This window comes from Rattus norvegicus, chromosome 2, assembly GCF_021556685.1.
Source record: "Rattus norvegicus strain SHRSP/BbbUtx chromosome 2, alternate assembly SHRSP_T2T, whole genome shotgun sequence".
Lineage (NCBI taxonomy): Eukaryota > Metazoa > Chordata > Mammalia > Rodentia > Muridae > Rattus > Rattus norvegicus.
Genome location: NC_141535.1, coordinates 69,944,727 through 69,972,255, shown reverse-complemented (window position 1 = coordinate 69,972,255; position 27,529 = coordinate 69,944,727). Strand labels below are relative to the sequence as shown.

Here is a 27,529-nt window from a genome sequence, read left to right as displayed (position 1 = left end):
GTAAGAGCACCAGTGGAAGGGGAAGCCCTGGGTCCTGCTAAGACTGAACCCCCAGTGAACTAGACTGGTGGGGGGAGGGCGGCAATGGGGGGAGGGTTGGGAGGGGAACACCCATAAGGAAGGGGAGGGGGGAGGGGGATGTTTGCCCGGATACCGGGAAAGGGAATAACACTCGAAATGTATATAAGAAATACTCAAGTTAATAAAAAAAAAATAAAAAGTAAAAAACAAAACAAAACAAAACAAAAAAAACGTATTTACCTAAGACCTTGTCTCTTTCATATTTACTTAATTTATTGTTGACTGATCATTTATTTAAAAAATATTGCATAGTTATGGTAGATCATAGCAAGTGGACACAAAGCATTTCTCACCAAGCTTATACTCTATAATTGTTCAATATAACATCAGTAATCATTTCAGTATCATAACATGGATATTTTTTCTTATTTCAACCTGGAGCCTGACTTAATAGCTAATGTTTGGTCTTTTGCTGTAATCAGGATTTATTGTATGGCAAAATAATCTATTTTCAATAGAAGAGAAAATAAATATAAATACAGTTAAAATAAATACAAATATAATCATAAAATAAAAATTAATATAAACGCAGGTAAAATAAAAAAGATTTCCATTTAACTAAAGTCCATCATATTGATACTTGTTACAAATACATAAAATTTCAATACAAATAAAGTCACATAATATCAGGACTATTCCTGTGGTTTTTAATGAATCTATATGAATAATAATTTCAATCTTCTTGTCTAAACTTTGTGAAAATATTAAAATTATGTAACTTCATATTCAGATACCAATTAATTAAAAACATTAAAAAATTACTGCACAATGAGAAATAGTTATTATTCACTAAAAGGAATTTTGAATATTCCCCTCCCCTGCTGCCATTTATATGTAGTTTGAGTAACCATGAACTGTTGTCTTTCTTGGATGGAAACTTGCTTCCTGAGAGCAATACCTGAATCTTCATAGTTCACAGATTTTGACTCTGCTTTTGAGAGTTCTTTTGGTTTTTATGATCCCCCTTGAGCCACAACTTAGTGGGTGAGGAGAATATGTTCTCCTGGTGACTAGATAGTTTAATCAGCATGTTTTCAATAGAGAGAAAATTAGAAAGGTACTAAAAATATTTTTCCAATCTAAGAGTTGCAAACTATTTTATTTCAAACTGGCCATATTATTTCCTTTATTGCTTTGTATTCTCACCATTGAGATGCTGTGCATTCTAGTGAGAAGAAGTAAAGGCAGATACTTGTTGACTCATTATGTGCTTATCTCCAATGTGAACACACTGTAAATTAAAATTAATTAAATACCACATTGAAGTTCATATTCTGCTAACACAGTGCACTAGACTATACCCTTAATTTCCTCTAGGGACTATGTGACCACTTGGGAGCCAAGCTTACTCTTTCTGTCAAATATCACCATTTTTTGAGATTGCTGTATCAATGAAGTAAATTTAATAGTCAATTTTTCCATATAGTTGTATCATGAAAATTAAATATTTCTAAACATGAGGTTATCTGTATGTGGTGGTTTGAATGACAATGCAGCCCTATTGTGAAATGAGGGTCACCATTTTATGGAACTATTTGGGAACGATTACAAGGTATATGCTCTACATAGAAGTCATGTGACACGGGAGGAGAAGTCCTTTGAGGTTTCAAAAGTCTTGTGTCATTCCAGTATTTTCTATATGCCCATGTTTGAGGATTAAGAGATGAATTGCCAGTTGTTGCTGCTCATTATTTGCTCTGACATCGTAGATTTTAATTCCTTTTAACTGGAAGCTCAATTTATTATTTTCTTTTATAAGTTGTCTTTGATATAGTGTTTTGTCACAGGAGTAGAAAAACGAGACAAGAATGAAATGTTTACCTGAAAGGGGGAGAGAAGCAGAAAAAATAAAGAAAGGAAGGTAAAAGGAAAGAAAGAAAGAAAGAAAGAAAGAAAGAAAGAAAGAAAGAAAGAAAATCTATCATTTCAAAGAAAAAGATTTATTCATGAAGCAGGTTCAGGTTAAGAGATAAAAAAAGAAATAAGAAATATAAATAATAAAGGCTTTTAAGAATATTGAATTTTGTTACCCTCTAAGAAGAACTAAAGCATCAAAACTTTGGTGTTCCTTCTTCTTGAGCATCATATGGTCTGTAAATTGTATCTGGTGTATTCTGGGCTTTTGGCATAATATCTACTTACCAGTGCGTGCATACCATATGTGTTTTTTTGTAATTGGGCTACCAATAATCACAGGAGGAAATAGGGAGACAAAGTTTGGAGCAGAGACTAAAGGAAAGGCCATCCAGAGACTGCTCCACCTAGGAATCCATCCCATATACTGACACCAAACCCAGACACTATTGCAAATGCCAAGAATTGCTTGCTGATAGGAGACTGAGATATATAGCTGCTGATATATAGCTGTCTCCTGAAAGGCTTTGACAGATCCTGACAGATACAGAGGCATATGTTCACAGCCAACCATTGAACTAAGGATGGGGTCCCAAATGGAGGAGTTAGAGAAAGGGCTGAAGGATCTGGAGAGGTTTGCAACCCAATAGGAACAACAATATCAACCAACCAGATACCCCAGAGCTCCAGGGAACTAAACCACTAAGCAAAGAGTAAACATGGAGGGACTCAAGCTCCAGCTACATATGTAGCAGAGGATGGTCTTGTTGGGCATCAATGAAAGAAAAGGCCCTTGGTCCTGGGAAGGCTTGATTCTTTAGTGCAGGAGAATGTCAGGAAGGGGAGGCAAGAGTGAGTTAGTGTGTGGGTAGGGGAGCACCTTCATAGAAACAGGGGGAGGGGGAATGGGATACGGAGTTTCTGTAGGGGAAATTGGAAATGGGGATACCATTTGAAATGTAAATAAAGAAAATATCCAATAAAAATACTGAATTTGCAATTTGTCAGAGCATCACAACTGCTTGTTTGTGTGAACTGTTAGGAAAGTCCAATTGATGTCGGTACACTAGTTCTTGCTCACCTTGAATCTCATGGTTATATTATTCTTGAGGAGTTGCTGAGGCACAGACAAAATAACAGCATGAGAACTCTGTAGCTTCTCATGCTCTGTACTGTCAGTCCTATTATCTTCAAATGTCAACTTGACACAGGCTAGAAGCTCTGGAAGAGAAATCAGTCTGGGCATATCTGGAGAGGGCTATCGTGAGTGTTACACAATGTAGAAGACTCCAGCCCCCTATGGACAACACTGTTCTATAGGAAGGTCACTCTGGACTATATAAGAGAGCTATATAAATATAGGCTTATTGTCAAAGTTGCAAGCAGTTTTCATCCACAATATCTTCCTCAGATTCTTGTCACAGCTCCTGCCTGAAATCCCTTGAACAATGCATGCAACCTGGAAATGTAAGCCAAATACATTCTGCCTTGTTCAAAGTTGATTTTTATCATTATGTTACCATAGCAATAGTAGGAAACCAGAACAATACCCTCTAACTATACCCATCAATCTGTAGATGATAAATGCTTGGCTGGAAAAAGGGGTTCATGAGTCAAAACTACTCACCTAGAGTAGAACAGTTTGGGTTCTCTTTCAACCAAACTTATTGAGGAAAATTAAAATAAAGATAAGTTGTATTGTACAATTTTAGAATGAATAATGTTCCTAAATAAATAAACTATTCACACTTTATATAAATAAGACACTTATTGTCATTTTCTGGTCCTATAATACTAATTCTGACCCTGTATGCCACACACAAAAACCAATCATTATTAACCAGATTAGGAACATCTGCTATTCATTCATGAAGATTTAAGGAACACCATATTTCTATATATCATTATAAAAATGAACAATATGTCTAAAAATATCAATTAGGCCACTACATGTGAGGATAATGTGAAAGCTAAAATAGAAATTAATAGGAAGAAAATGTTGGGAAAAGGGAAAAGTGTAAAAACCTCCTGTTAAAGATATTGGTTCTTCAAACATTACCAATTAGTTTTAAAATTAAAATTTGCTTTAGCTTTTATTTTTAAAACCTTTTTTCGAAATATCTGACAACAATTCCATTTAATTGTTTCATTATAAAAGCTGTGTTTTGGTCTAAGATTACATTAAGCATTTCTTGACACAAACTGAGACCTAAATATTTGAAACGGATGAGAGTACAATGATGGAATGAAAAAGGAAGATTAGTTTACGCTCCTGAAGTGTGTTGGAAAGCCACACTTACTTCTAATCACATTATCTAGCCTTGCTGCAAAGTCACTAAGAGCCACAAATCACAGGTGGTACTTTTTACTTGATCCAAAGCCCTAATGGACATAATAGAGGTTCCCTTACAATCCTGTATTTGGGTTAGAACACATTGTCAAAAAACAGTCACACTGCCACCTCTCTCTTTCAAATCACCACCTAAGCATGCACATGTGAATTTGCTGAAATTGAATTAAAATATAAAACACTGGTGTGGCCTGACACGTTCATCATGCCAGCAGTGTTCACTTTCTATTTCATCTTTTTTTCCCCTAATCTTTCTCATTTTCAAATGAGGCATATTTGAGAGTTTAGTGTGATCAAAGCAAACAAGGACCTTGTTAGCCAATTGAATTATTCAGGTTTTTTTCTTTCTACCTGTTGTTTCAAATTAGAATTGATCCTTTTGTACTGAGCAAACACACATTTATTTACAAATCTAAAGTATACTCAGGCACAGAAATTAATTGAAAATGTAGTGTAGGGAAAAATTCCATCAGATCTGTGAGCTAGCAAAGCAGAGCTTGACAGAATTATGTACAAGGAACTGGGAGGCAGCACCACCTACATCAAAGTTAGTCGCCCTTGTCTAATTTTTGTCCTTAAGGGAACTTCATGCTTATTATATCTGACAGTGTTTGCAGTTTTGTTTTAAGCACATAGTACAGTCACTTGGATTATAAGGCTTGTGCAGAAGCCTACACAGATGATGAAAGATGGAGTTTAATTATAGATCCATACCTATTGACCATGACTTGACAATCCTATGTAGTCTTTGCAACTGCACTCCACTTAGCACAAGACCAACATATATTCTACATTCTGTCTAATGTTAAAGAATGCCTTTGTTTCTTGATATAAATTTTACTTTTAGATTTTGACTGCACCACTATTAAGTAAAAAAAAAAAAACCCTCTACCTAAAGAGTATTTTGTCTATTTCTGTAAACATTGACTCTCATAAATTTATGGCTCACATTAAAGGACCATGTGTTTTCCACAGTTTCATTGACCTTAATAGTGTTGAGATGCAGTGCAGAATGTTGTATATTCAAGGCAAGTGGCCTATCACTGAGCTACACGCTAGCTTGAACTCCTTTATTCTTTTAACATCTGTTACCATCATTTTTTAATTTGGATTGTTAAATTATTTTTTTTCATTTTCACATTAGATTACCTTAGGTGACTTTCTTCTGTGTTCTAACTTCATTGATTCTTTGACGTGCTTACTATTTACTATGTCTAAGACATCCACAATTTCCCTGGAAACAGCTTCAATCATAGGGTGTATAGTTTCTATCTTCCCCCAATACCACTAGTTTGTTCTGATCTTTTGGAAAGTAAAAGTTAAAACATATGTGTATACTACCTTCCCTGAAACCTCTTCAGACCAGACTCATTCAAGGACATGTCAAATTCAAGAATATTTTAAAATATAATTCCAGGATTATATAATATAACTTACTGCTAATGTTGAAGAGATAAACCTGCTTTTCCAAGAGAAAATTTCCAACTCTCTGTTGCCACTTAAATCTCAGCACATACGCCAAACTCAATTTTCAGGCTAGCTTCCACATAATATGAGATATCAGAAGTCTTCAGGCTAAATCCCAAAGATGCTGATGTTGGACAGGATGACATTTAATTTTTCTCATTTCGGTGGAAACTTTTAAAGTTACCATGTTTTCATACTTAACTTTTATCCATCAAACACTAAAGAGACAGAAAGGAATAAAAGTTTAAATAAAAGATAAGGTACAACTGAGAAAGAATCATGTTGAGGTTACTGTACACTTCAATATTCATCCATTTGTTCTTATACTGATTTATTAAAAACTTAATTAGGTATTAAAAAGAAGCAAGTGGCATAGTTAACATGAAGATTACAGGAATCAATCATAAGAGAAAATCCAGTGTGCAAACAGGCCTACTACTATAAAGGGAAGAAGAATCAAAAGAAAATATTTCTAAAGAAATGGATTCTTAGAGTAACCAAAGAAAAGTTATTGCAAGAATTAGTAGCTGTTGTCAGAGTATTGTACAGGGAAACCCACACCAGAAACACCTTTTGTCACTGAATTAAAAATAATAAAAGAAAAAAAGAGAATGTGCAGTCATTTAAATATGCTTCAATATCTAGTATGTTTGAGTACAAAATAATATATAAGAAAAAAGAACAACAACAAAAAAATGTAATGCCAGGTTAACAAACAGAAGTGGTAAGGGAAATCTGTCATAGAACAAAGTCAGCTCATATGCAATAGGCTTTGAAATAGAATATTCAAACTTGTTTTCAAGCAAACTAAAAAATACTAACCTACTACAAGAGATGATGGGGTATTAAAATTGATAATTTTATTTATTGTTGGGATACTGATAATACTTTATTTGTTTTTGACAATCATTTGTTCTCTAAAATTTGTTATCATGTCTTTTTTCCCTTTCCGTCCCTCTAAACTGTCAATATGCCACTCTTTGTTCTCCTTCAAACTCCTGGATTTATTTTCCATTTATTGTTACATAATATATCTTTGTGTATTGGCATGTGTGCCTACATTTCTAGAAACATCAATAGAAATACTTTTTTCATAAAATATACCCTCCTCACAATTTCTCCTTTTCAAATCCTCCCATAACTTTCTCACCTCTCAAAGCATCCAGTTCTGTTGTTTTCTCTTTACCTTTATATAATCAACAGGCAAAAATAATAATAAAAGAAAATAAAAGAATAAAAGCAAAACAATAAAATAAAACACAAGAAACCCACACAAACAAACCAAAACTCAGAAAATCACACAATTGGAAACCATAATATATAAAATAAAGACAAGTAAGACAAATATGCCCTACAAAGAAATATGAGACAGTATTTATTGCTAGGAAGGGACCTATGTCTAGGGGTTGCTAATATACATAAGTGAGCCTCCTTTGGAGATTAATAGTTTTAAGTGGCCACGAGAAAGTCCCAGACTCCAGGGAAGCAGGAGGCTCCCAGGAAACAAAGATGAAGACATTAGCTGAAATACCCAACATAGGGGAGATACAACCTGTAGAGCCTACTCCACAGTAGATAGGCATAGACCCTAGTAGAGGGATGGGGCCACCCACAGATCTCAAAGTTTTTAAACCAGAAATGTTCCTGTCCAAAGGAAAGGCAGATTCAAAAAATGGAAGAGAGACTGAAGGAAAGGCCATCCAGATTTTACCCCACCTAAGGATTCATCTCATCTGCAGACAACCACACACACATACTCAAGCACTATTGCTGATGCCAAGAAGTGCTTGCTGACAGGTGCCTGCTATGGTTGTTCCCTAAAAGGTTCTACCAGCACTTGAGCAATACAGATACAAACACACACAGCCATCCATCAAACTAAGCCCAGGGACCCCCAATGGAAGAGTTAGTGGGAAGACTGAAAAGCTGAAAGGGCTGGCAATCCCATAGGAAGAACAACAGTATCAACAAACCGGACCTTCCCAGAGCCTCCAGGGACTAAACCACCAACTAAAAGTATGCATGGAGGGAATGATGGCTCCAGCTGTATAAGTAGCAGAGGATTCCTGTTTTAGTCAGGGTTTCTGTTCCTTGCATCATAACCAAGATGCAAATTGGGGAGGAAAGGGTTTATTCAGCTTACTTAACACACTGTTGTTCATCACCAAAGTAAGTCAGTACTGGAACTCAAGCAGGAAACTGGACCTGATGCAGAGGTCATGAGAGATTTTACTTATTGGCTTGCTTCCCTTGCCTTGCTCAGCTTGCTTTCTTATAGAACCCACTACCTAAAATGGGCCCTCCAACACTTGATCACTAATTGAGAAAATGCCTTACAGCTAGATCTCATGGAGGCATTTCCACAAGGAAGGCTCCTTTCTCTTTGATAACTCCAGCTGTGTCAAGTTGACACACAAAACCAGCTAGTACAATTGACCCCTTGTCAACTTGACACACAAACATCACTATTAAGCCTCAATCCTTATGTCCTTATTCTTCCCCAAGAGCTAAATAACTTTAAATGTTCCACAGTATTTACGAATTCTTAGATATTAAACATTCAATCCCTTTAAAATATCCAAAGTCTTTAAAATTCAAAGTCTTTTTACCATTCAAAGCCTCTTAACTGTGGTCTCCACTAAAACACTTTCTTCCTTCAAGAGAGAAAAATATCAGGGCACAGTCACAATAAAAAGCAAAATCCAAGTATAACCATCCAATGTCTGGGATCTATTCACTGTCTTCATGGCTCCTCCAAGAGCTTGGGTCTCTTCTCTGGCTCTGTGCTTTGTAGTATGCACTTTGACTTCTAGTCTCCAGCTGTCTGTACTTCACTGCTGCTGCTCTTCTTGGTGGTCATCCCATGGCACTGGCATCTCCAAAACACTGCTATTTTCCGCTGCAACTAGGCTTCACCAATAGCCCCTCATAGGCTCTCTGAATGGTGACAAACCTCAACTCCTTTGCATGACCCCTTCAGTCCTGGGTCATAAATTGCAACTGAGGCTGCACCTTCACCAATGGCCTTCCATGGACTCTCAGAGTGCCAAGCCTCAACTGCCATTCATAACTACGTCATGCCTTCAAAACCAGTACTACCTGTGTGATTCTTACACATTACCAAGTCCAGCATGAGGAACAACCTTGTCTGTCTCTGGAGCACAGCTTCATTGTGCTCTCAGAAATCACTTTCCAGAAAATTTCAAATTTCACCTCAATGATGCTGGTGTCGTCTTCGTCTTCGTCGTCGTCGAAGTTGTCTTCTTCTTCTTCTTCTTCTTCTTCTTCTTCTTCTTCTTCTTCTTCTTCTTCTTCTTCTTCTTCTTCTTCTTCTTCTTCCTCCTCCTCCTCCTCCTCCTCCTCCTCCTCCTCCTCTTCTTCTTTCCTTTTTTTATTGGATATTTATTTATTTATTTACATTTCAAATGTTATTCCCTTTACCACTTTCCTGTCCATAAGCCCCCTATCCCCACTCCCTCCTCTTCTTCTATAAAGGTACTCCCCTCCTCACCTACTCTCCTCACCCCTCTACAATCCCCTACAATGGGAGTCCAACCTTGGCAGGACCAAGGGTTTCTCCTCCCATTGGTGCCCAGCAATGCCATCCTCTGCTACATATGCAGTTGGAGCAATAGGTCAGTCCATGTATAGTCTTTGGTTAGTGGTTTAGTCCCTGGAAGCTCTGGTTGGTTGGCATTGTTGTTCTTATGGGGTTGCAAGCCCCTTCAGCTCTTTCAATCCTTTCTCTAATTCCTCCACAGGGGTCCTGTTCTCAGTTTAGTAGTGAGCTACTAGCATTTGCCTCTGTATTTGACATGTTCTGGATGTATCTCTCAGGAGAGATATGTATCTGGTTCCAGTGAGCATGCCGCCACTAATTTCTTAGTTCTAGTTGATCAGCATCAATCATCCCAGGAACCAAAGGTTTTGTTTTAGTAGTTCTGGTATCTTGACAACCTCAGCTGATCCTTTAGCCCCAACTAACCAAAACTTCAGAATCTTTACAATCAAAACAGCAACAGTCCTGATAAGAGTCTTTAAGCATCCCTCTGAAATTTCACAAGTCACACACCATCTTCTGTACTGTTCTTAACATTGTCTTCCAAGCTCCTACAGAAAATCCCACAGGGATCTTACTACCCAATGGCTCTTCTAGCCAAAATTCCAAAGTCCTTCCACAGTCCTCCCCAAAACATGGTCAGGTTATCACAGGAATATCCTACTACTGGTACCAAATTCTGTATTGCTCCGGGTTCTCTACAGTCACAGAACTTATGGGTGGTCTCTATATAGTAAGAGAATTTGTTGATGACTTACTATTTGTAGTCCAACTGTCCAGTAATGGTCCAGCAGCAGTTGTGAATGGAAGTACAAGGATCTAGCAGTTGATTAGTCACACAAAGCAAGCAGGCAAATAACAGAGTGTCTTCCTTCTTCCAATGTCTTTATGTATATCTCTAGAAGAAGCTGTGGCCCAGATTTAAAGTGTGTACCACAATGCCTGGATCTGGGACTTGGTTTGTCTCAGATGATCTTGAGTTCAAGAGATCTCCTTGCCTGGGATTCATAGACACTATGCTTCAAGATCTCCATGCCAAGATCCAAGTCAGAAACTTATATCTCCCAGCCTCAAGATCAGGATCCCAGATGAGCCTTCCATTCAGGATTGTAGTTCATTCCAGATATAGTCAAGTTGACAATCAGGAATAGTCACTATAATTACCTTATCTGGCAAGGATGAGAGAGAAAGCCATAGGTCCTGTGGAGGCATGATGCCCCAACTTAGGGAGGCAATAGAGCAGTGAAGCTGGAGTAGGTAAATGGATGAAGGGCTCCCTCGTAGAGGTAAAGGGGAGGATTGGATCAAAGGTGGCAACTGGGAAGGCAGATATCATTTGATATGTAAATAAATAAAATGATTAATAAAAATAGTCTTTTTATCGCAAGCAGGTGTTGACTGGAGAAAGTTTCTTGGGTGGGGATGGTTGTCAGTGTCCATGTCTCTTCTCAGTGCAGAGAACCTGCGTGCCTTGATTGAATTCGTGGAGACCTTTTATGCACGGTAACAGTCTCTGTGAGTTCATATTTGAGTCCTGTTCTGGTCAGAAGACACCGACTCCTTGAAATTATTCATCCATTCTGACTCTCACAATCTTTTTTTTTTTTTGCGGTTAGAGATTTATTAAGGTTTATTCCTCAAAAGAGATGTGGATCTATGCTTTATAACGCAGTATGTACCTTAGAACTCAGTTGTTCTTCATCTAGATGTGTCCCCAATATCTTAGACGCAAGCTTCAATTCCTTAGGAAGCCCTGCACTAATCACCTGAAAATTCACCTTGAGTAGCCTTTTCTGTCTTTGGCTTTCCTAATGCATTGGTTTGACTCCCAACCACCACCCATTGCTGTTCATACACAGTAAGCTCTGCGGTGGGAACTGATGGTCCTCCAGATCCTACAACCCAAGGATCCAAGGAGCAGGTCCAAGAGGACTCCTTCTGGTGCCAACTGTTGGCTTGCCGTGCCAACATGTCTGAAGGCAGTGATCCAGTTTGCGTATTACCTGAGTCCTGTCTCTGCAAATCACCGCCGCGGCATCCGCTTTGCAGATGGCACCGTGAGGTTGCTTCTTCATAGCTGTCCACACAGAGAAGGATGTCCTTTAGTTCACGTGACTCTCACAATCTTAAAGCATCATTTTCTACATACCCCCCCCCGAGCCTGTAGGGGTGTCTTCAATGACCTACTGGGTAAAATCTTAATGTAAACATTAAAACTGGAAGCTATAGATTTGTTTTATGACAATTTTAAAAGTTTGTATAATTTTCTATGAACTATATTAATTCAATAATTCAAACATATCATAGAATTGAAAATTTTCATGTGTAAATACATTAAACTATGTCTTGTTATTTGTTCTATGGGCCTAAGTTTAATGTTTATTTCATTCATATTTACTTTTACAATTTGGTTGCAAAATAATTTTCATACAGCATTTCTTATAATTTCTGTATTCAGTTGATGGATGGACTATTGAAGAACAATAATTGTTAAAGCATTTCTTTTGATTTTAAAGATGATTGTCCGTTACCCTCAAGATACTTGAGGTCCCAGGGAGTGGAAAGGTCTGGTGGGAGTTCGGGTGGGTAGGCAGTAGAGACATCCTCTTGGAGACAAGGGGGAGGAGGAATGGGCTGAGGAACTATAGGAGAGACGACTGACATTGGGGTAATGACTGGACCGTAAAATAATAACAAAACCATCCAACCAAACAAAAACCCAATAATGGCTTCCTCATAAGAAGAAGCAAGTTACACTGAGAAAACAAAAACATGCATTAGTATAGATGTCAGTATGGAATAATATATTTGATGTTAATAGGTAAAGTATCTTATTAAAAAGAAAATGAAATATATATGTATATATATGTATATATATATATGAGAGTAGTTCTTGTTATTTTATTTTTCATAGATTTTGATTAACCCAGGTTTTAGATAAAGTAATTTATCCAGTCTTTTCTCAAACTAGTTTCATAATTACAATTGTTTATCTCTGTCTAATATTGAAGCAAAATGAAATAGGCATGTTGATACTCTAAATTATGAACAATAATGCCATGTATCATCACTCATTCACTAAATGATTCAGTGACAAAAGAATTTTGATATTCATTCAAATGAGAAACTGTAGCCAAATGTTTTCAAAATGTAAAATGCTATGATCTCATTTCTACTTTGAAGTAAAAGTAATAAATGTAGAGCTACAATCAACCAATGGCTGTTGAGAGATGGAAAATAAGCGCCCTGATAGGTTACTCAATTTCAAGTGGTTAGTGTTTAACCCACAGGAGAAACACTAACAATGCTCAGTGGGATATGAGTGTGTGATACAGTAGTAGTCATAAATAAAATGGTCATAAAATTGAAAAGGAGTGGAGGAAGTGAGATGTTGATTAGGGAGAGGAAGATATGTACAAATGAAAGAATTAGATAATTATGTGAGTAAACAGTTCTTGAATGATACTCTATAGTGTAATATTTATAAGACAAAGATTGAAAAATCAATAAGTGTGTATTTTGTAAAAGTATTTTATTACATTATTTGAAGTATCTTGCATAACACTCTCCAGATGATTTTTAACATACGTGTAACAATATATAAAATCTATAAATCCTTTGACTAAGTGGAAGTATTAAAAGACCTTTTATGGTTGTTCTGCAGTAAAGGGTTTACCAGTTTTCATTAAAGTACTTTAAGTTTATTGGCCAGAGCTGTCTTTTTATATGCCACTGTGCTACATGAGATGGCAACATTCATTATGTTGAAGAATAGGCCTTAAATAGCTGACACCATTCCTTAGCAATAAACCACTGATAGAAAAATTGGTCTTCCTTCCATTCATAAATTTCAGAAAGAGCTTTAGCAGGTGGCTCACAGCATGCTGCAATATCAGCACCAAGGATCCAAATAGACTCTTCTGGCCACTACAGGTACAAACATGCATGCAATGTTCTTACATATCTGCAATTAAAACACTCATAGGTATAGACTTTTGGTTTTGTTTGAGGCATATAAAAACAATTTGTTAATGAGAAAACATCATACATATTAACTCAATTTTGTCTTCTCTTTCCTTAAACCTCAAAAGAACATATTTATTTTAATACTTAGCCATTTCCATATTTTCTTTTTGTTTTTGTTACTTTCTGTATGAACATACTCTTACTTTACCAAAGTAAATCACATTCTGATCTAATTGGATGTGGAAGCTTCCAGTTTGTTTTCAATTGAATTGAGACTTAAATTGGTAGGATGTGTTACTTTACAATACAGAAAGATGCTCCCTCCTACCTTCATCTAAGGAAAAACAAGAACACTCTGGAAGACATAGAAGGAAAGCCCTCACTGGGGTCTACACAGGCTCATTAAAGTTCTCACATCAAGAATTGTCTTTTAAAATGCCCACTTTGTAGCATTTTGTTCTGACTGCAGCTACTAATGTAAAAATGACTAATGACCACACTAATGTAAAAAGAGAGAGATGAAAGTCTCTAACCCATAAGAACAACAATCCCCACCAACCAGAGCTCCCAGATACTCCTACAATTCAAAGACTACACATGGACAGACCCATGGCTCCACCTGCATATGTAGCAGAGGATGGCCTTGTTGGGCACCAATGGGAGGAGAAGCCTTTGGTCCTGCAAAGACTAGATGCCCCAGTGTAGGGGAATGTTAGGGCAGGGAGCAGGGTTGGTGTGGGAACACTCTTTAGAAGAAGGGGGAGAGGGGTTGGGATAGGGTGTTTATGGATGGGAAACAGGGAAAGAGGATAACATATGAAATCTAAATTTAAAAGATCCAATAAAAAAATAATTTATACTACTTCCAGTTGATAATGGTAAGTCTGAGGGAGTCTTATCAAATGCTATTTTGTTAGTAATCAGTTAAAGGAAGCTAAAGAATTTCCTGAGACCCACAGGGTAAATCTCAGTTGGACTTGTAATTGGTCAGCACCCATGATTACCTGAACAAAAACCAAGTCACAAAACCCTCTACTTACAGTATGAACTGCCTATAAGAAGTGCTGGGGAAAAGGTAGTACAAAACTTGTGGGTGTGGCCAAGTGATATTTGTTTCTTGTTTCTTTTTTCTTTTTATGGATCGTTTATGTATTTACATTTCAAATGTTATCTCCTTTCCTGGTTCCCCCTCTCCCCTCCCACCTCCCCCTGTTTATATAAGGATGCGTTCTCTCCCTCCCTCCCACCCATTCCCATCTCGACACCCTGGCATTCCCCTATACTGGGGAATGTAGGGACAAACAGTGGAGCAGAGAGTAAAGGAACTGCCATTCAGAGACTGCCCCACCCAGGGATCTATCCTATCTGCAGTCACCAAACCCATTCGCTATTGCTGATATCAAGAAGTTCTTGCTGACAGAACCCGATATAGATGTCTCCTGAGAGGCTTTGCCAAAGCCTTACTGATACAGATTAAGATGCTTGCAGCTACCCATTAGACTGAGTGAGCAGTGGGACCCCAGTGGAGGCATTAGAGAAAGGACTGAAGGAGCTGAAGGAGATTGTGAACGTATAGGATGAACATCAACCAACCAGATGCCCCAGAGTACTCAGGGACTAAGCCACTAACCAAAGAGTATACATGGGGGGACCCATGGCTTCAGCTTCATACATAGCAGAGGATGGCATTGTCTGTAATCAATAATAGGAGAAGCCCTTGTTCCTGTGACCCTACCATTAGAGGGAGCACATGATGTACATGGCCTAGATAACCAGGAATTACAGACTAGATTGCCAAGTGACTTAGGATAGAGCCAAGCACACTGGCAAAACTCAAAAACCTAAACAATAAAAAAAAGCAAAATCAAACCAAAGCAAACAAACAACAACTAAAATATAACCCACAACAAATAAACAAAACAACAATGATGTGATTCATAAGGATAACCTGGTAAACTTTTTCCAGTCATCTTCAGAGAGGCATCCTCCTGCAGCAGATGTTATGAGAGCCACAGCTCGACATGATGCACAGAGTATAAACTGGAAGTCTTCATTGGGTACCCTCACTTGGAATTAGGGAACCTCATTGAAGAGTAAGAAGAAAGAGTGATAAAGAGGATGGAGAACAATAGGAGAAAACGGCCCTAGATTCAACTACACAAGGCAAACATGGGCTGGCAGAGACTGAAGCTCACATGGACTCACAGAGAATATTTTTGAGAAGAAAAGAAAACCCAGAGTTTCCTAAGTCATTTTCAAAAAAGTCTATGCATTTTGTTCTAAATTTTAAATTAATCAAAAACATCACTTAGCTAGAGTCAGTTACCCGACAGAAAGAGATTGAGGCTCTTTTCCGTCTTGCAAGACGGAGGGTGAAAAGGCAGAGAAGCCTGATAAAAAGGAGAAGAAACCTGCAGCCCTGAAGGCTGGCGGTGATGCTGCTGCCCCCCACCCCCCTCGGGCCCGGCCCGCTGGTGCGGTCAAAAAGGGTAGTCCTAAGGCTAAAAAGCTGAGGAAGAGTAAGCCCCTTTGCAGCCGAAACCCTGTCCTGGTGAGCAGAATTGGCAGGTACTCCCGATCTGCTATGTATTCCAGAAAGGCCTTGTACAAAAGGAAATACTCTGCTGTCAAGACAAAGGTGGAGGAGGAGAAGAAGAAGAAGAAAGAAAAGGTCCTTGCTACCATCACAAAAATGGTTGGTGGGGACAAGAACGGTGGCACCCTGGTGGTGAAGCTTAGAAAAATGCCTAGGTATTATACTACTGAAGAAGTACCTCGGAAGCTGCTGAGCCATGGCAAGAAGCCCTTCAGCCAGCACGTGAGGAGGTTGCACTCCAGCATCACTCCTGGGACTGTACTGATCATCCTCACTGGGCGCCACAGGGGCAAGAGAGTGGTTTTCCTCAAGCAGCTAGGCAGTGGCTTGCTACTTGTGACTGGACCTCTTGCCCTCAACAGAGTGAAGAGAGAATATTTACTGTGTCACAGAATCCAGAGATCTCCATCCATTCCAGTGACCAGTTGCAAATGTACATTTGCAATTGGAAATGTATCTACAAGAGGATACATTCTGGGACACACTGTTGTATATTATGGCTTCAATGATGGGATGTCTGCTATGGTTTGTTTTGCTGTTTTGGTTGTTGCTTCTTTTGGTTGTTTCTGTTTGTTTTATTTTGAGGGGCTGCAGCAAAGGTGAAGTGAGTGTATGAGGGGAAGAGAGGATATGTAAGACTGGTTTAAATAATGTGTAACACCAAAAGAATCAGTTACAAAAATTAAATTGTTATTTGTGTGTGTGTCTGTGTGTGTCTGTGTGTGTCTGTGTCTGTGTGTAACATGTTCATTCATGCTCTCTTCAGAGGCAAACATAAGACATTGGATCATCCAGAACTGGAGTTAGAGTTAGAGTGAAAAACCAACATTGCTGATGGGCCTCAACCTGTCTTCTCTGGAAGAGTACCCAGTATTCATAAGTACTGAACCATCTGCAGCCAGTAAACGAATGTCTGTAAAGTCTAATATAGTTTTTTCTTCCTCATTCTCTCCTCCCCTTTACCCTCTTCCTCTCTTAGTATATTTGTCGCAGTTTTAGAAACAAACAGTGCAAATTTCAAAACAAACAAACAAGGAAAAACACCACTATCATAAACCCCCCGAAAACATTTAATTCCAGGATATTTTCTGCTGTGAGTTAGTCTGTTTCTGGACAAAACTCTTTTATTATATCAAAATAAAAGGTTCATGAACTTCAGTGGAGTACCACTTTGAAACATGGTTAATTTCTGATGTTTTGTTTATTTGTTTGTTTTATACAGTATGAGGTTGACTCTAGAGGACATGTCAGAAAATAAATAAGTTATACTTTTTAATATTTTTAATCCTCAAAGTTTTCCATTTCTTTTACTTTGTTTACTTTACCAAGAGACTGCACCTTTTAGTGACATGCATTATTTATTGTCAAGTGAATACATATACATTATTTAGTGAGTGACACTAAGAGCAGAAAATTATGTTATTTTGATCAAAAGATTAAGTTTAAATGAGATATTTATGAAGAACTGTTTATTTTCTTTAAGTAGAAGATGTACTAAAATAGAAACACTTGAAATTGATGCTTTAAATTATGTCAAAACTAAACATAACTAAGCTGGTAATAGCAAAATAATAATAGTAAAGGTAGTAAAGAAATGACATGAATATTTATAATGTGATTATCAAGTTTCATCCAGAAAACTTATATATTTTATATTTAAGAAAGTACTATTATTTTGTGTTCATTTTGAAAGGGTAATGGATATCGAAAAAGAATACTAGAAAATTTATTTTAAATAAGTGACATACATGTTTAGAAATTACACAGTCAGGTTGTTCTCTACTATCCAATGCAAATATATTGCACTGTGGTTTCAGTACCATTTGTGATCAATGCTGACATTGATAAGTACCAGCAAAGATAATCTGAGAACAGCGTTTCCATTAACGTTGTCTGTCAGTAAAACACTTCTCCATATTATAGTATATTCAGAATTGTCTAATGTGGTAAAAGTATGACACTTATGTCTCAACAAACTCACTTTTACTTCACAACAATTTTATATTTGTTTGAAATAAAAATAATTCAGATTGTGTAGTGAAATGCCCATGGAAAAAAGGTCATGTCATAAGGTTATTTTTTTGATCTAATGTTATATAACCATCAATGGTTGCTCATGACCACCACATTAGCAATTTTTTGGAGATCAAAATATGAGATTGGTGTGTTTCAGTTTAGGCCTGGCAATCTTGCCTGTGACATGATACCCTGTCTCGTCCTTTCACAACACAAAATCAAAACAAAAGCAAAATATAAAAACTTTATTAGGAATTAAAGTTTTACACTTAACAAACTCTGTGTTTATCTCAGTAGTGTATCATGACCACAGCAGATTATCTATAAAGCAGTATACTGCTTAGTAATTAAGAATGGAAGATGTGCAGCTCTTCTAACTAAGTATTTCAGGGTAATTTCAAATGGATGTAATACAGGGAATAATATATCATGAACCACAATGGGCACTGAGACGTGGATATTATCCCAAAAGATCGAATTACCTAAGATACAATCCACAAACCACATGAAGCTCAAGAAAAAGGATGACCAAAGTGCGAATGCTTCACTCCTTTTTTCTTTTTTATCAATATACACTTTATTTTAGTTACCATAAAAACTAACATAAGCAATTATATTTAGAGCAGAGACTGAAGAGACAGCCATTCAGAGCTTCACTCCTTAAAAAGGGGAACAAAAATATTCATAGGAGTGGATTTAGAGGCAAAGTTTGGAGCAGAGACTGAAGGAACGGTCATTCAGAGCCTGCCCCACATGTGACATATATATATATGCCATATATATATATATATATATATATATATATATATATATATATATATATATATATATGGGTATACACACACAGACACAGACACACAGACACAGACACACACACACACACACACACACACACACACACACACACACACACACACACACAACCACCAAAACTAGATAAGATTGATGAAACTAAAAAGTGCATGCTGACAGGAACTGGATATAGACGTTTCCTGAGAGACTCAGCCAGAGAATGTTAAATACAGAGGCGAATGATAGCAGCAAACCACTGAACTGAGAATGGGACCCCCATTAGAGGAATTAGAGAAAAGATTGAAAGAGCTGAAGGATCTTGCAACCCCATAAGAACAACAATGCCAACCAACCAGAGCTCCCAGGGACTAAACCACTACTCAAAGACTATACATGGAATAACCCAAGTCTCCAGCTTCACATGTAGCAGAGGATGGCCTTGTTGGGCACCAAAGGAAGGAGAAGCCCTTGGTCCTGCCAGGGTTGAACCCTCAGTGTAAGGGAATGTGGGGGAGGATGTGGGAAGGGAGGGTGGTTGGGGAGGGGAGAAGGAGGGGATAAGGGGCTTATGGACAGGAAATCGGAAAAGGGAAAGACATTTGAAATGTAAATAAAACATGTCCAATAAAAATTAGAAATTTTGTAGTACATACCATTTTATTCATTTGCACGTCAATGTGCTATATAAGAAATGGTTCTTATCATTCTCAAAAAAAAACATGTAAATTGAAAACAAGTTCTAAGAAGAAAAATTCGCAAACATCATCATGGTCTCTTTAAAAGTTACAAAAATTACATTTATATGAAAAATGAACAAAACATCTCTACATTATATTGGGATATTCAGAAATATTGTCCTGCACAAGTTATCCACAGTTTTATTTTTAGCAAAAAACATAGATACACACAGAGGGAGAGAGACAGAGAGAGACAGAGAGAGAGAGAGAGAGAGAGAGAGAGAGAGAGAGGAAGTAGAGAAACAGAGACAGATGATTGTGTAGGAAAGGGAGGGCTTCATATGATTTTAAATTTAATTACATGTATGCCAAATTTATTTATTTAGTTATACATTCCACAGTTGAGTACAATTTGGGAAAATTGAAAGAGTATCATGTTTAACGAAAAAAAAAAAGAACTATTAAGACTATAGGATTTCAGATTAAGCAACCAGAAAATAAATAGCTTACTGGTAATGATATAAAATTTATATGTTTGACAGAGAAGTTGAACATATATAGAAACCTGAGCTTGTGTCTCTGCTCATAATTAGAATTGATTTTATTACTGAGTTTTGCTCCAGTAGCAAAGAGCACCACTGGCAAAAATAAGAATCAAAAGTAATAAAGCAAAAAAAAAAAAAAAAAAAAAGCTTTCTCTTGAAAAACCATGAAAACCATGTTGTTCCCTGGATGAGATGTCCCATATTTCCTGCACCGGCACAATCCTCTGTCCTCACTGGATTTGGTATGTTCAAACTTTAGCACAAGGCCAGTGGGAAATTTCTATCATGCTTTGTCACAAACTGTGCCTCCTCTGCCATCACTCTCTGCCCTTCAAGGGCTCTATTTTCCACTGGCTTCAGTGCTAGACATTAGCTTTGCATATATCTAGGGCGTTTTGCAGACACTGTCTCTTTACTGGGGCCTTGGAATGCCGGAATGCATCATTCAGACCAATAATTACCCTCCATCATTAATGATAATAAGAACTCATGAGGACAAGGCTCTCATGTGAACTACAAAACAAATACATATTTGCTGAGCTGTTCCTTCTCTTCACTCTGTAATTGTGCTGACAACAGTAACAACAAATAGATGCACAGTACAGTTTTCTTTCATGTGATAGCCATGCACACCTTTTAAAAAATACTTTATTTATTTACATTCTCGTCGTTGCCCCCTCAATACCCTTCCCACAATTCCTCATTACTTTCCTCCTTCCCCTTGCCTCTGAGAGATTTCCTCCCTCCTCATCCCTTTCAGACCTCCCCTTTTCCTGCAGCCTTAAGTCTCTCAAATATTAAGAGCATCTTCTCCCACTGAGACCTGACCAGACAGACCACTGCTATGTATGTGCAATGGGCCTTGGACCAGCCCGTGTATGTTCCTGGTTGGTGGCTCAGTCTCTGTGAGCTCCCTGGGGTCTGGGTTAGTTGAGGACGCTTGACTTCCTATGGAGTCACTCTCCTTTTCTGCTTTTTCAATCATTCCCCTAATTCAACCATAGGGGTCCCTGACTTCAGTCCAATAATTGGGTGTAAATATCTGCTTCTGTCTAGTCATCTGCTGGTAGGGCTTCTCTGAGGACAGCCATGTAAGGCTCCTGCATGTAAGCATACATGACATAGTAGTGCCAGGCATTGATGTCCATCCATGAGATGAATCCCATGTTGAGGTGATCATTGGATTGCTGCATTTTCTTCAGTTTCTACTCCATTTTTGTCCCTGACGTTCTTTTAGACAAGAACAATTCTGGGTCCTAAATTTGCCTCTGGTTTAACAACCCTGTCCTTCCAACTGAGGACCTATCTATGTACTTGAGGTGGACTCTTCCAATTCCCTTTCTCCAGTGTTGGGCACTTTGGCTAAGCTCACCCCAAGTGAGTCCTGAGAGTTTCTCAATTCCCAGATCTCTGTTATTTTGTAGAGGGTCCCTACCTCCCACTGTCCAAGGATCATTATTTCCATTCATTCTCTTAGCCCTCAGGGCTTCTCTCCTGTCCCCTTCATCACATCTCATTCTGTTCCACTCCCCATCCCTGCCCTTCTCCTACCCACTTGTGATTATTTCCTTCCTCATTCTAAGTGGAATTGAAGCATCCTCACTTAGGCATCTGTGTTGTTACATTTCTTAAGGTCTATAGGTTGTATCATAGGCATTACGTTTGGCTAATATCCACTTATTAGTGAGTACATACCATGCACGTCCTTTTGAGTCTGAGTTGCCTCAATCAGGATATTTCCTAGTTCCATCCACATTTGCCTACAAAATTTGTGTGTCCTCATTTTAAATAAATGAATAGTAATCCATTGTGTAAATGAACCACATTTGCTATATCCATGCTTTGGTCAAGGGACATCTTGAATTGTTTCTAGCTTCTGGCTTTTACAATGTAACTTACATAGTTTCTGGCTATGAATATTGTGGAGTATGTGTCCTTGAGGTATGATGGAGCAACATTTGGGTATATGCCCAAAATGGTATAGCTTGATCTTCAGGGAGAACTATTTGCAATTTTCTGAGGAACCATCAGATTGATTTCCAGAGTGGTTGTACTTGTTTGAAATCCCACCAGCAATGGAGGAGTGTTCCTATTTTTCCATATCCTTTCCAGCATGGGATGTCACTTAGGTTTTTGATCTTAACCATTCTGATTGGTATGAGGTGGATTCTTGGTCTCTTTGATTTGGATTTCTCTGATGACCAGGACTTTGAACATTGTAAGTGCTTCTCATTCAATCAAGATTTTTCTATTGTGAATTCTTTTGTTTAGCTCTGTACCCAATTTTTAATTGGTTTATTTTCTTGTTTATTTTTAATATATTTTAAATATTAGCCCCAGGTTAGATGTAGGGTTAGTGAAGATTTTCCCCATTATCTGTAGGTTGCTCATTTGTCCTATTAACTATGTACCTTAACTTACAGAAGCTTTTCAGTTTCATGAGGTCACTTTTTTGAATCGTTGATCTTAGAGCCTGCATCATTGGTGCAGAAATTTACCCCTGTGCCAATGAGTTCAAGAATCTAACTTCCTCTTCTATTAGATTCAGTGTTTCAGGTTTTATGTTGAGGTCTTTGATACATTAGGACTTTGGCTTTTGGCAATGTGATAAATATGTATATATTTTCATTCTCCTACATGCAGATTGAGAGTTAGGCCAGCACCACTTATTGACAATGCTTTCTTCTATCCACAGTATATTTTTTCTTCTTTGTTAAAGATCAAATGTCCATGGGTATACAGGTTTGCTATTCCATTGATAGTATTGTCTCTGTAACAATATCAGTTGTTTTTAAATCTCTATTTCTATTTCTGTGTAGTACAGCTTGAGGTCAGGGATGGTGATTTCCCCTGAAAGTTCTTTTATTATTGAGAATTGTTTTGGCTATCCTCTTTTTTCATATGAAGTTTAGGGTTAAATTTTCAATGTCTGTAAAGAATTGTGTTGGAATTTTGATGGGGATTGCATTGAATCTGAAGATTGCTTTTTGCAAGATGACCATTTTCTCTGTTAATCCTATCAAACCATGAACATGGGAGCTCTATCTATCTTCTGAGGTCTTTGAATTCTTTCTTCAGGGATTTGTAGTTCTTGTCATACAGATCTTTCACCTGGTGAGTAATAGTTACACCAAGATATTTTATATTTGTAATTATTATGAAGGATGTTGTTTCCCTAATTTCTTTCTCAATCTATGTATCATTTTTAAAGAAAAGCTACTGACTTGTTTGAGTTAATTCTATATCCAGTCACTTTGCTGAAGTTGTTTATCACCTGTAGTAGTTCTCTGGTAGAATTTTGGATGTTCTTGATGTATAAGACCATATTACTTGCAAATAGTGATACTTTGAATCCTCCCTTTCAAATATGTATCTGTTTGATATCCTTTTGTTGTCTAATTACTCTAACTAGAACTTTGAGTACTTTACTAAATAGGCAGGAAGAGAGTGAGAAATCTTGACTTGTCCCAGATTTTAGTGGAATTGCTTCTAATTTCCATTTAATTTTACATTGACTGTTGGTTTGCTATACATTGCTTTTATATTTTTTAGGTACGTGCTGTGAATTCCTAATCTCTCCAGGACTTTTAACATGAAGGGGTGTTGTATTGTGTTGAAGCATCTAATGAGATGATCACGTGGTAGTTTTCTTTGAGTTTATTTATAGTATGTTATTTAAATGGGTTTTTGTATATTGAACCATCTCTGTATCCCTGGGATGAAGTCTTCTGAATTATAGTTAACTTTGGTTTTGATGTGTTTTTGGTCTCATTTTGAAAGAATATTATTGAGTAGTTTTGCATTGATATTCATCAGCAAGATTGGTCTGATGTTCTCTTTCTTTGTTGGGTCTTTGTGTGGGTAAGGTGTAAGAGTAACTGTGGCTCCATATAATGAATCAAGTAGTGTTCCTTCTGTTTCTATTTGTGGAATAATTTGAGGAGTGTTGGTATTAGCTTTTCTTTGAAGGTCTGGTAGGTTTCTGCACTATATCCATCTGGCCCCGGGCTTTTTTTGGTTGAGAGTTTATTTTTATGATTATTTCTATTTCTTTAGGGCTTATGGCACTATTTAAATTGTTTACCTAATCTACTTAACTTTGGTATGTGTTATCTGTGAAGAAATCCATCCACTTCATCTAGATTTTCAAGTTTTGAATAGTAAAGGATTTTGTTGTAGGTTTGGATGAATTGTTTTAATTTCTCCCGTTTCTGTTGTTAAGTCTCCCTTTTCATTCTCATTTTATTAATTTAGATACTGTCTCTGTGCCCTTACATAGTTTGGCTATGATTTTATCTATCTTGTGGATTTTTTCAAAGAACCAGTTTTTGGTTTTTTTGATTCTTCATACTTTTCTCTTTGTTTTAAATTGGTTGATTTCAGCCCTGAGTTTGATTATTTCCTGCCTTTTATAGCTCTTGGTAGTGTTTGCTTCTTTCTAGAACTTTCAGTTGAGCTGTAAAGGAGCTTGCATGGTATCTCTACAATTTCTTTATGAAGGAACTTAGTTCTATGAATTTTCCTCTTAATGCTGCCTTCATTATGTCCTATAATATTTGTGTATGATATGTCTTCATTTTCATTGAGTTCCATATTCCTTAGTTTCTTTATTTCTTCCCTGACCAAATTATCATTGCACAGAGAGTTGTTCAGTTTCCAAGAGTATATAAAGTTTCTGTTGTTTTTGTTGTTATTGAAGTCTAGTCTCAGTCCTTGGTAATCTGATAGCCTGCATAGGACTACTGTATCAGTTGTGGCCTGTTTTGTAACTGATTATATGGTCAATTTTCGAGAATTTTTCACGATGTGCTGAGAAGAAGCTATATTCTTTTGTTTTCAGGTGAATATTCTGTAGATATCACTATTATTTTGTGAGGTTCAATGGATATTTTAAACTTTAGCAAAATTTCTTTTACGAATGTGGGAGCCAATGGATTTGGAGCATAGATGCTCAGGATTGAGACTTCCTCTTGATAGACTGTCCTTTTGATTAATATCAAGTGTCCTTCCCCATCTCATTTGATAACTTTTGGGTTGAAAGTGCAGTTTATTGAATGTTAGACTGGCAACTCTAGCTTGTTTCTTTGGACCATTTGCTTGGAAACCTTTTTCCAGCCTTTTACTCTGAGGTCATCTCTGTTATTGTCACTTTGGTTTGTTTCTTGTGTGCAGCAAATTGCTTGATTTTCTTTGTGTATGCAGTCCATTAGCCTGCATCTTTTTATTAGGAATTGAGTTCATTGTTGCTGAGAGATAATAAAGACAGCTGGTTTTTTAGCTCCTGATATTTTTGTTACTGGATGTAGTATTATACATATATGATTTTCTTCTTTTGTTTTTGTTGTCAAATATTTAGTTTCTTGTATATTCTTGGGTATAGTTATCCTTGTGTTGGGGTTTCCCTTCCAGTATCTGCTATAGAGCTGAATTAGTAAAAAGATATTGTTTAACTTTAGTCTTGTGATGGAATATCATGGTTTCTCCATCTATGATGATTGAGAGTTTTACTCGTATAGTATCCTGAGTTGGCATTTGTGTTCTCTTAGGGTCTAGATGATATCTGTTCAAAATCTTCTGGCTTTTAAAGTCTCTGTTGAGAATTGTGGTGTAATTTTGATAGGACTGTCTTAATGTTACTTGGCGTTTCACCCTTACAGCTCTTCTTGATCTGTTCTGTGCATTTAGTGTTTTGATTATTATGTGACAATAAAATTTTCTTTTCTCTTCCAGTCTCTTTGATGTTCTGTAGACTTCTTGTACATTTATAGCCATCTCTTCTTTTAGGTTAGGGAAGTTTCCTTCTGTGATTGTTTTGAAGATTTTTTTTGACCCAGTGATCTGTGATTCTTCACTCTTTTCTATTTCTATCATTCTTAGGTTTGATCTTTTCATTGTATCCAGAATTTACTGAAATATTTTGAATATTTGGAATATTTTAGGTTAGGAGCTTTATACAGTTTGTATTGTCTTTGACCTGCCAATATTTTCTAGGATATCTTCTATGCTTGACATTCTCTCTTCTTTCTCTTATATTCTGTAAGTGATGCTTGCATCTGTATCTCCTGATATCTTTCCTACATTGTCCATCTCCAAGATTGCCTTGCTTTATGTTTTCTTTAATGTTCCTATTTCCATTTTTGGCTCTTGGACAGATTTGTTCACTTCCTTCACCTGCTTGATTTTTACTTTCCTGTATTTATTTAAGAGGTTTATTTGCTTCTACTTTAAGGGTTTCTACTTGTTTGTCTGTATGTACCTATATTTCTTTAAGGGAGTTCTTCATATTCTAAATACAGGCCTCTATCATCTTCATGGGATGGAATTTTAAGTCATTATCTTGATTTTCATTCATGTTAGTGTATCCAGGATTTGCTTCAGTGTGAGAACTTGGTTCTAATAGTGCCAAATGCATTGGATTTTGTTGCTTATGTTCTTGTGCTTGCCTCTGGTCATCTGGTTCCCTCTGGTATTAACTGGCCTGAGTGTCTTTCAGTGGAACTAGTCTCCTCGGAGGCAAGCAGAGCTCTAACTTGTGTTAGAGCTGGTCTTCTTGAAGGCAGGCAGCTTTGTTTCTGTTTAGTGTTAACCTCTTTCTTTTCTCCGGTTAGAGCAGGCCTTCCGTGCCCTTGACCACTGTGGAACTCCTGGTAGGATTGCAGGCTGTAGAATTTAAGTGGTATCTGGATACTGGTCTGCTCCTGGTGAGGAAGTGGACCAGAAGGGAGATGGGGCTTGGAGTGGAGTTTGGTGAGATAGTTCCCAAGTCTCCTGAACTGTGTGAGTATTCCAGCTGGTGTGGTATTTGGGCAAAATTCTAACCTGTGTTCTTGGTCATTGCAGACCTCCTGAGAAGCATAGAGTCTGCAGCATTTGGGCCAGTTATCAGTCATACTGCTCATCAGTCACGGACATCTTAATACACTAAGATTTTATTCTTATTCACTTGCTAGTTAAAAAATTCTTGGTGGGGGTTGGGGATTTAGCTCAGCGGTAGAGCGCTTGCCTAGCGAGCACAAGGCCCTGGGTTCGGTCCCCAGCTCCAAAAAAAAAAAAAAAAGAAAAGAAAAAAAAAAGAAAAAAGAAAAAAAAATTCTTGGTGTCTGTGTTGTAATAACACCAAATTTTTGAAAGAAAATTCTATGATTTTCCAGTTGTCACCTGAAAGCTTGGGATGATTTAGGTCAAATGACTGACTTTTACCTTCTGTTCCTTCTTCACTTTTGTTTCCTACTTGCTATAATAGGGAAGAGACAAAATTTCTTTTATTTCTGTTCTCTTTCTCTCTGCACATCATATCTTGCATTTTATCACATATATGAATATAAATAACATATATTATACATTAATTACATATGCTATGGGATAGGTTACATTTTTATTATATGGTATATTCAGACATCTGTCTGTATGTATTTGTGATAGTTTGAGTAAAATTGGCCTCCAGAGACCCCTAGAGAGTAGCCCTTTTAAGGTCTTGTTAGCGTAGGTAATGCCTTGCTAAATGGTCACTGAGGGCAGGATTTGAGGTCTCAGATGCTCAATTCCCATCCCATGGGTCAGTCTTTTCCTGCTGCCTAGGAACCAAAATGTAGAACTTGCCATGTTTGACTGCATGCCACCAAGCTT

The 27,529-nt window shown here is 37.3% G+C and overlaps 1 protein-coding gene across 1 annotated transcript; it reads left to right on the top strand.

Annotated features, from left to right (window-relative positions):
- The first annotated feature begins 11,191 nt into the window (after positions 1–11,191).
- On the top strand, positions 11,192–26,820 carry LOC120100998 (60S ribosomal protein L6-like). The gene is made up of 4 exons (XM_087640480.1): positions 11,192–11,368; positions 15,643–16,236; positions 26,512–26,680; positions 26,744–26,820. The coding sequence occupies exons 1-4, from the start codon at positions 11,192–11,194 to the stop codon at positions 26,818–26,820; spliced, it is 1,017 nt and encodes a 338-aa protein (XP_087496606.1).
- Positions 26,821–27,529: the final 709 nt, after the last annotated feature.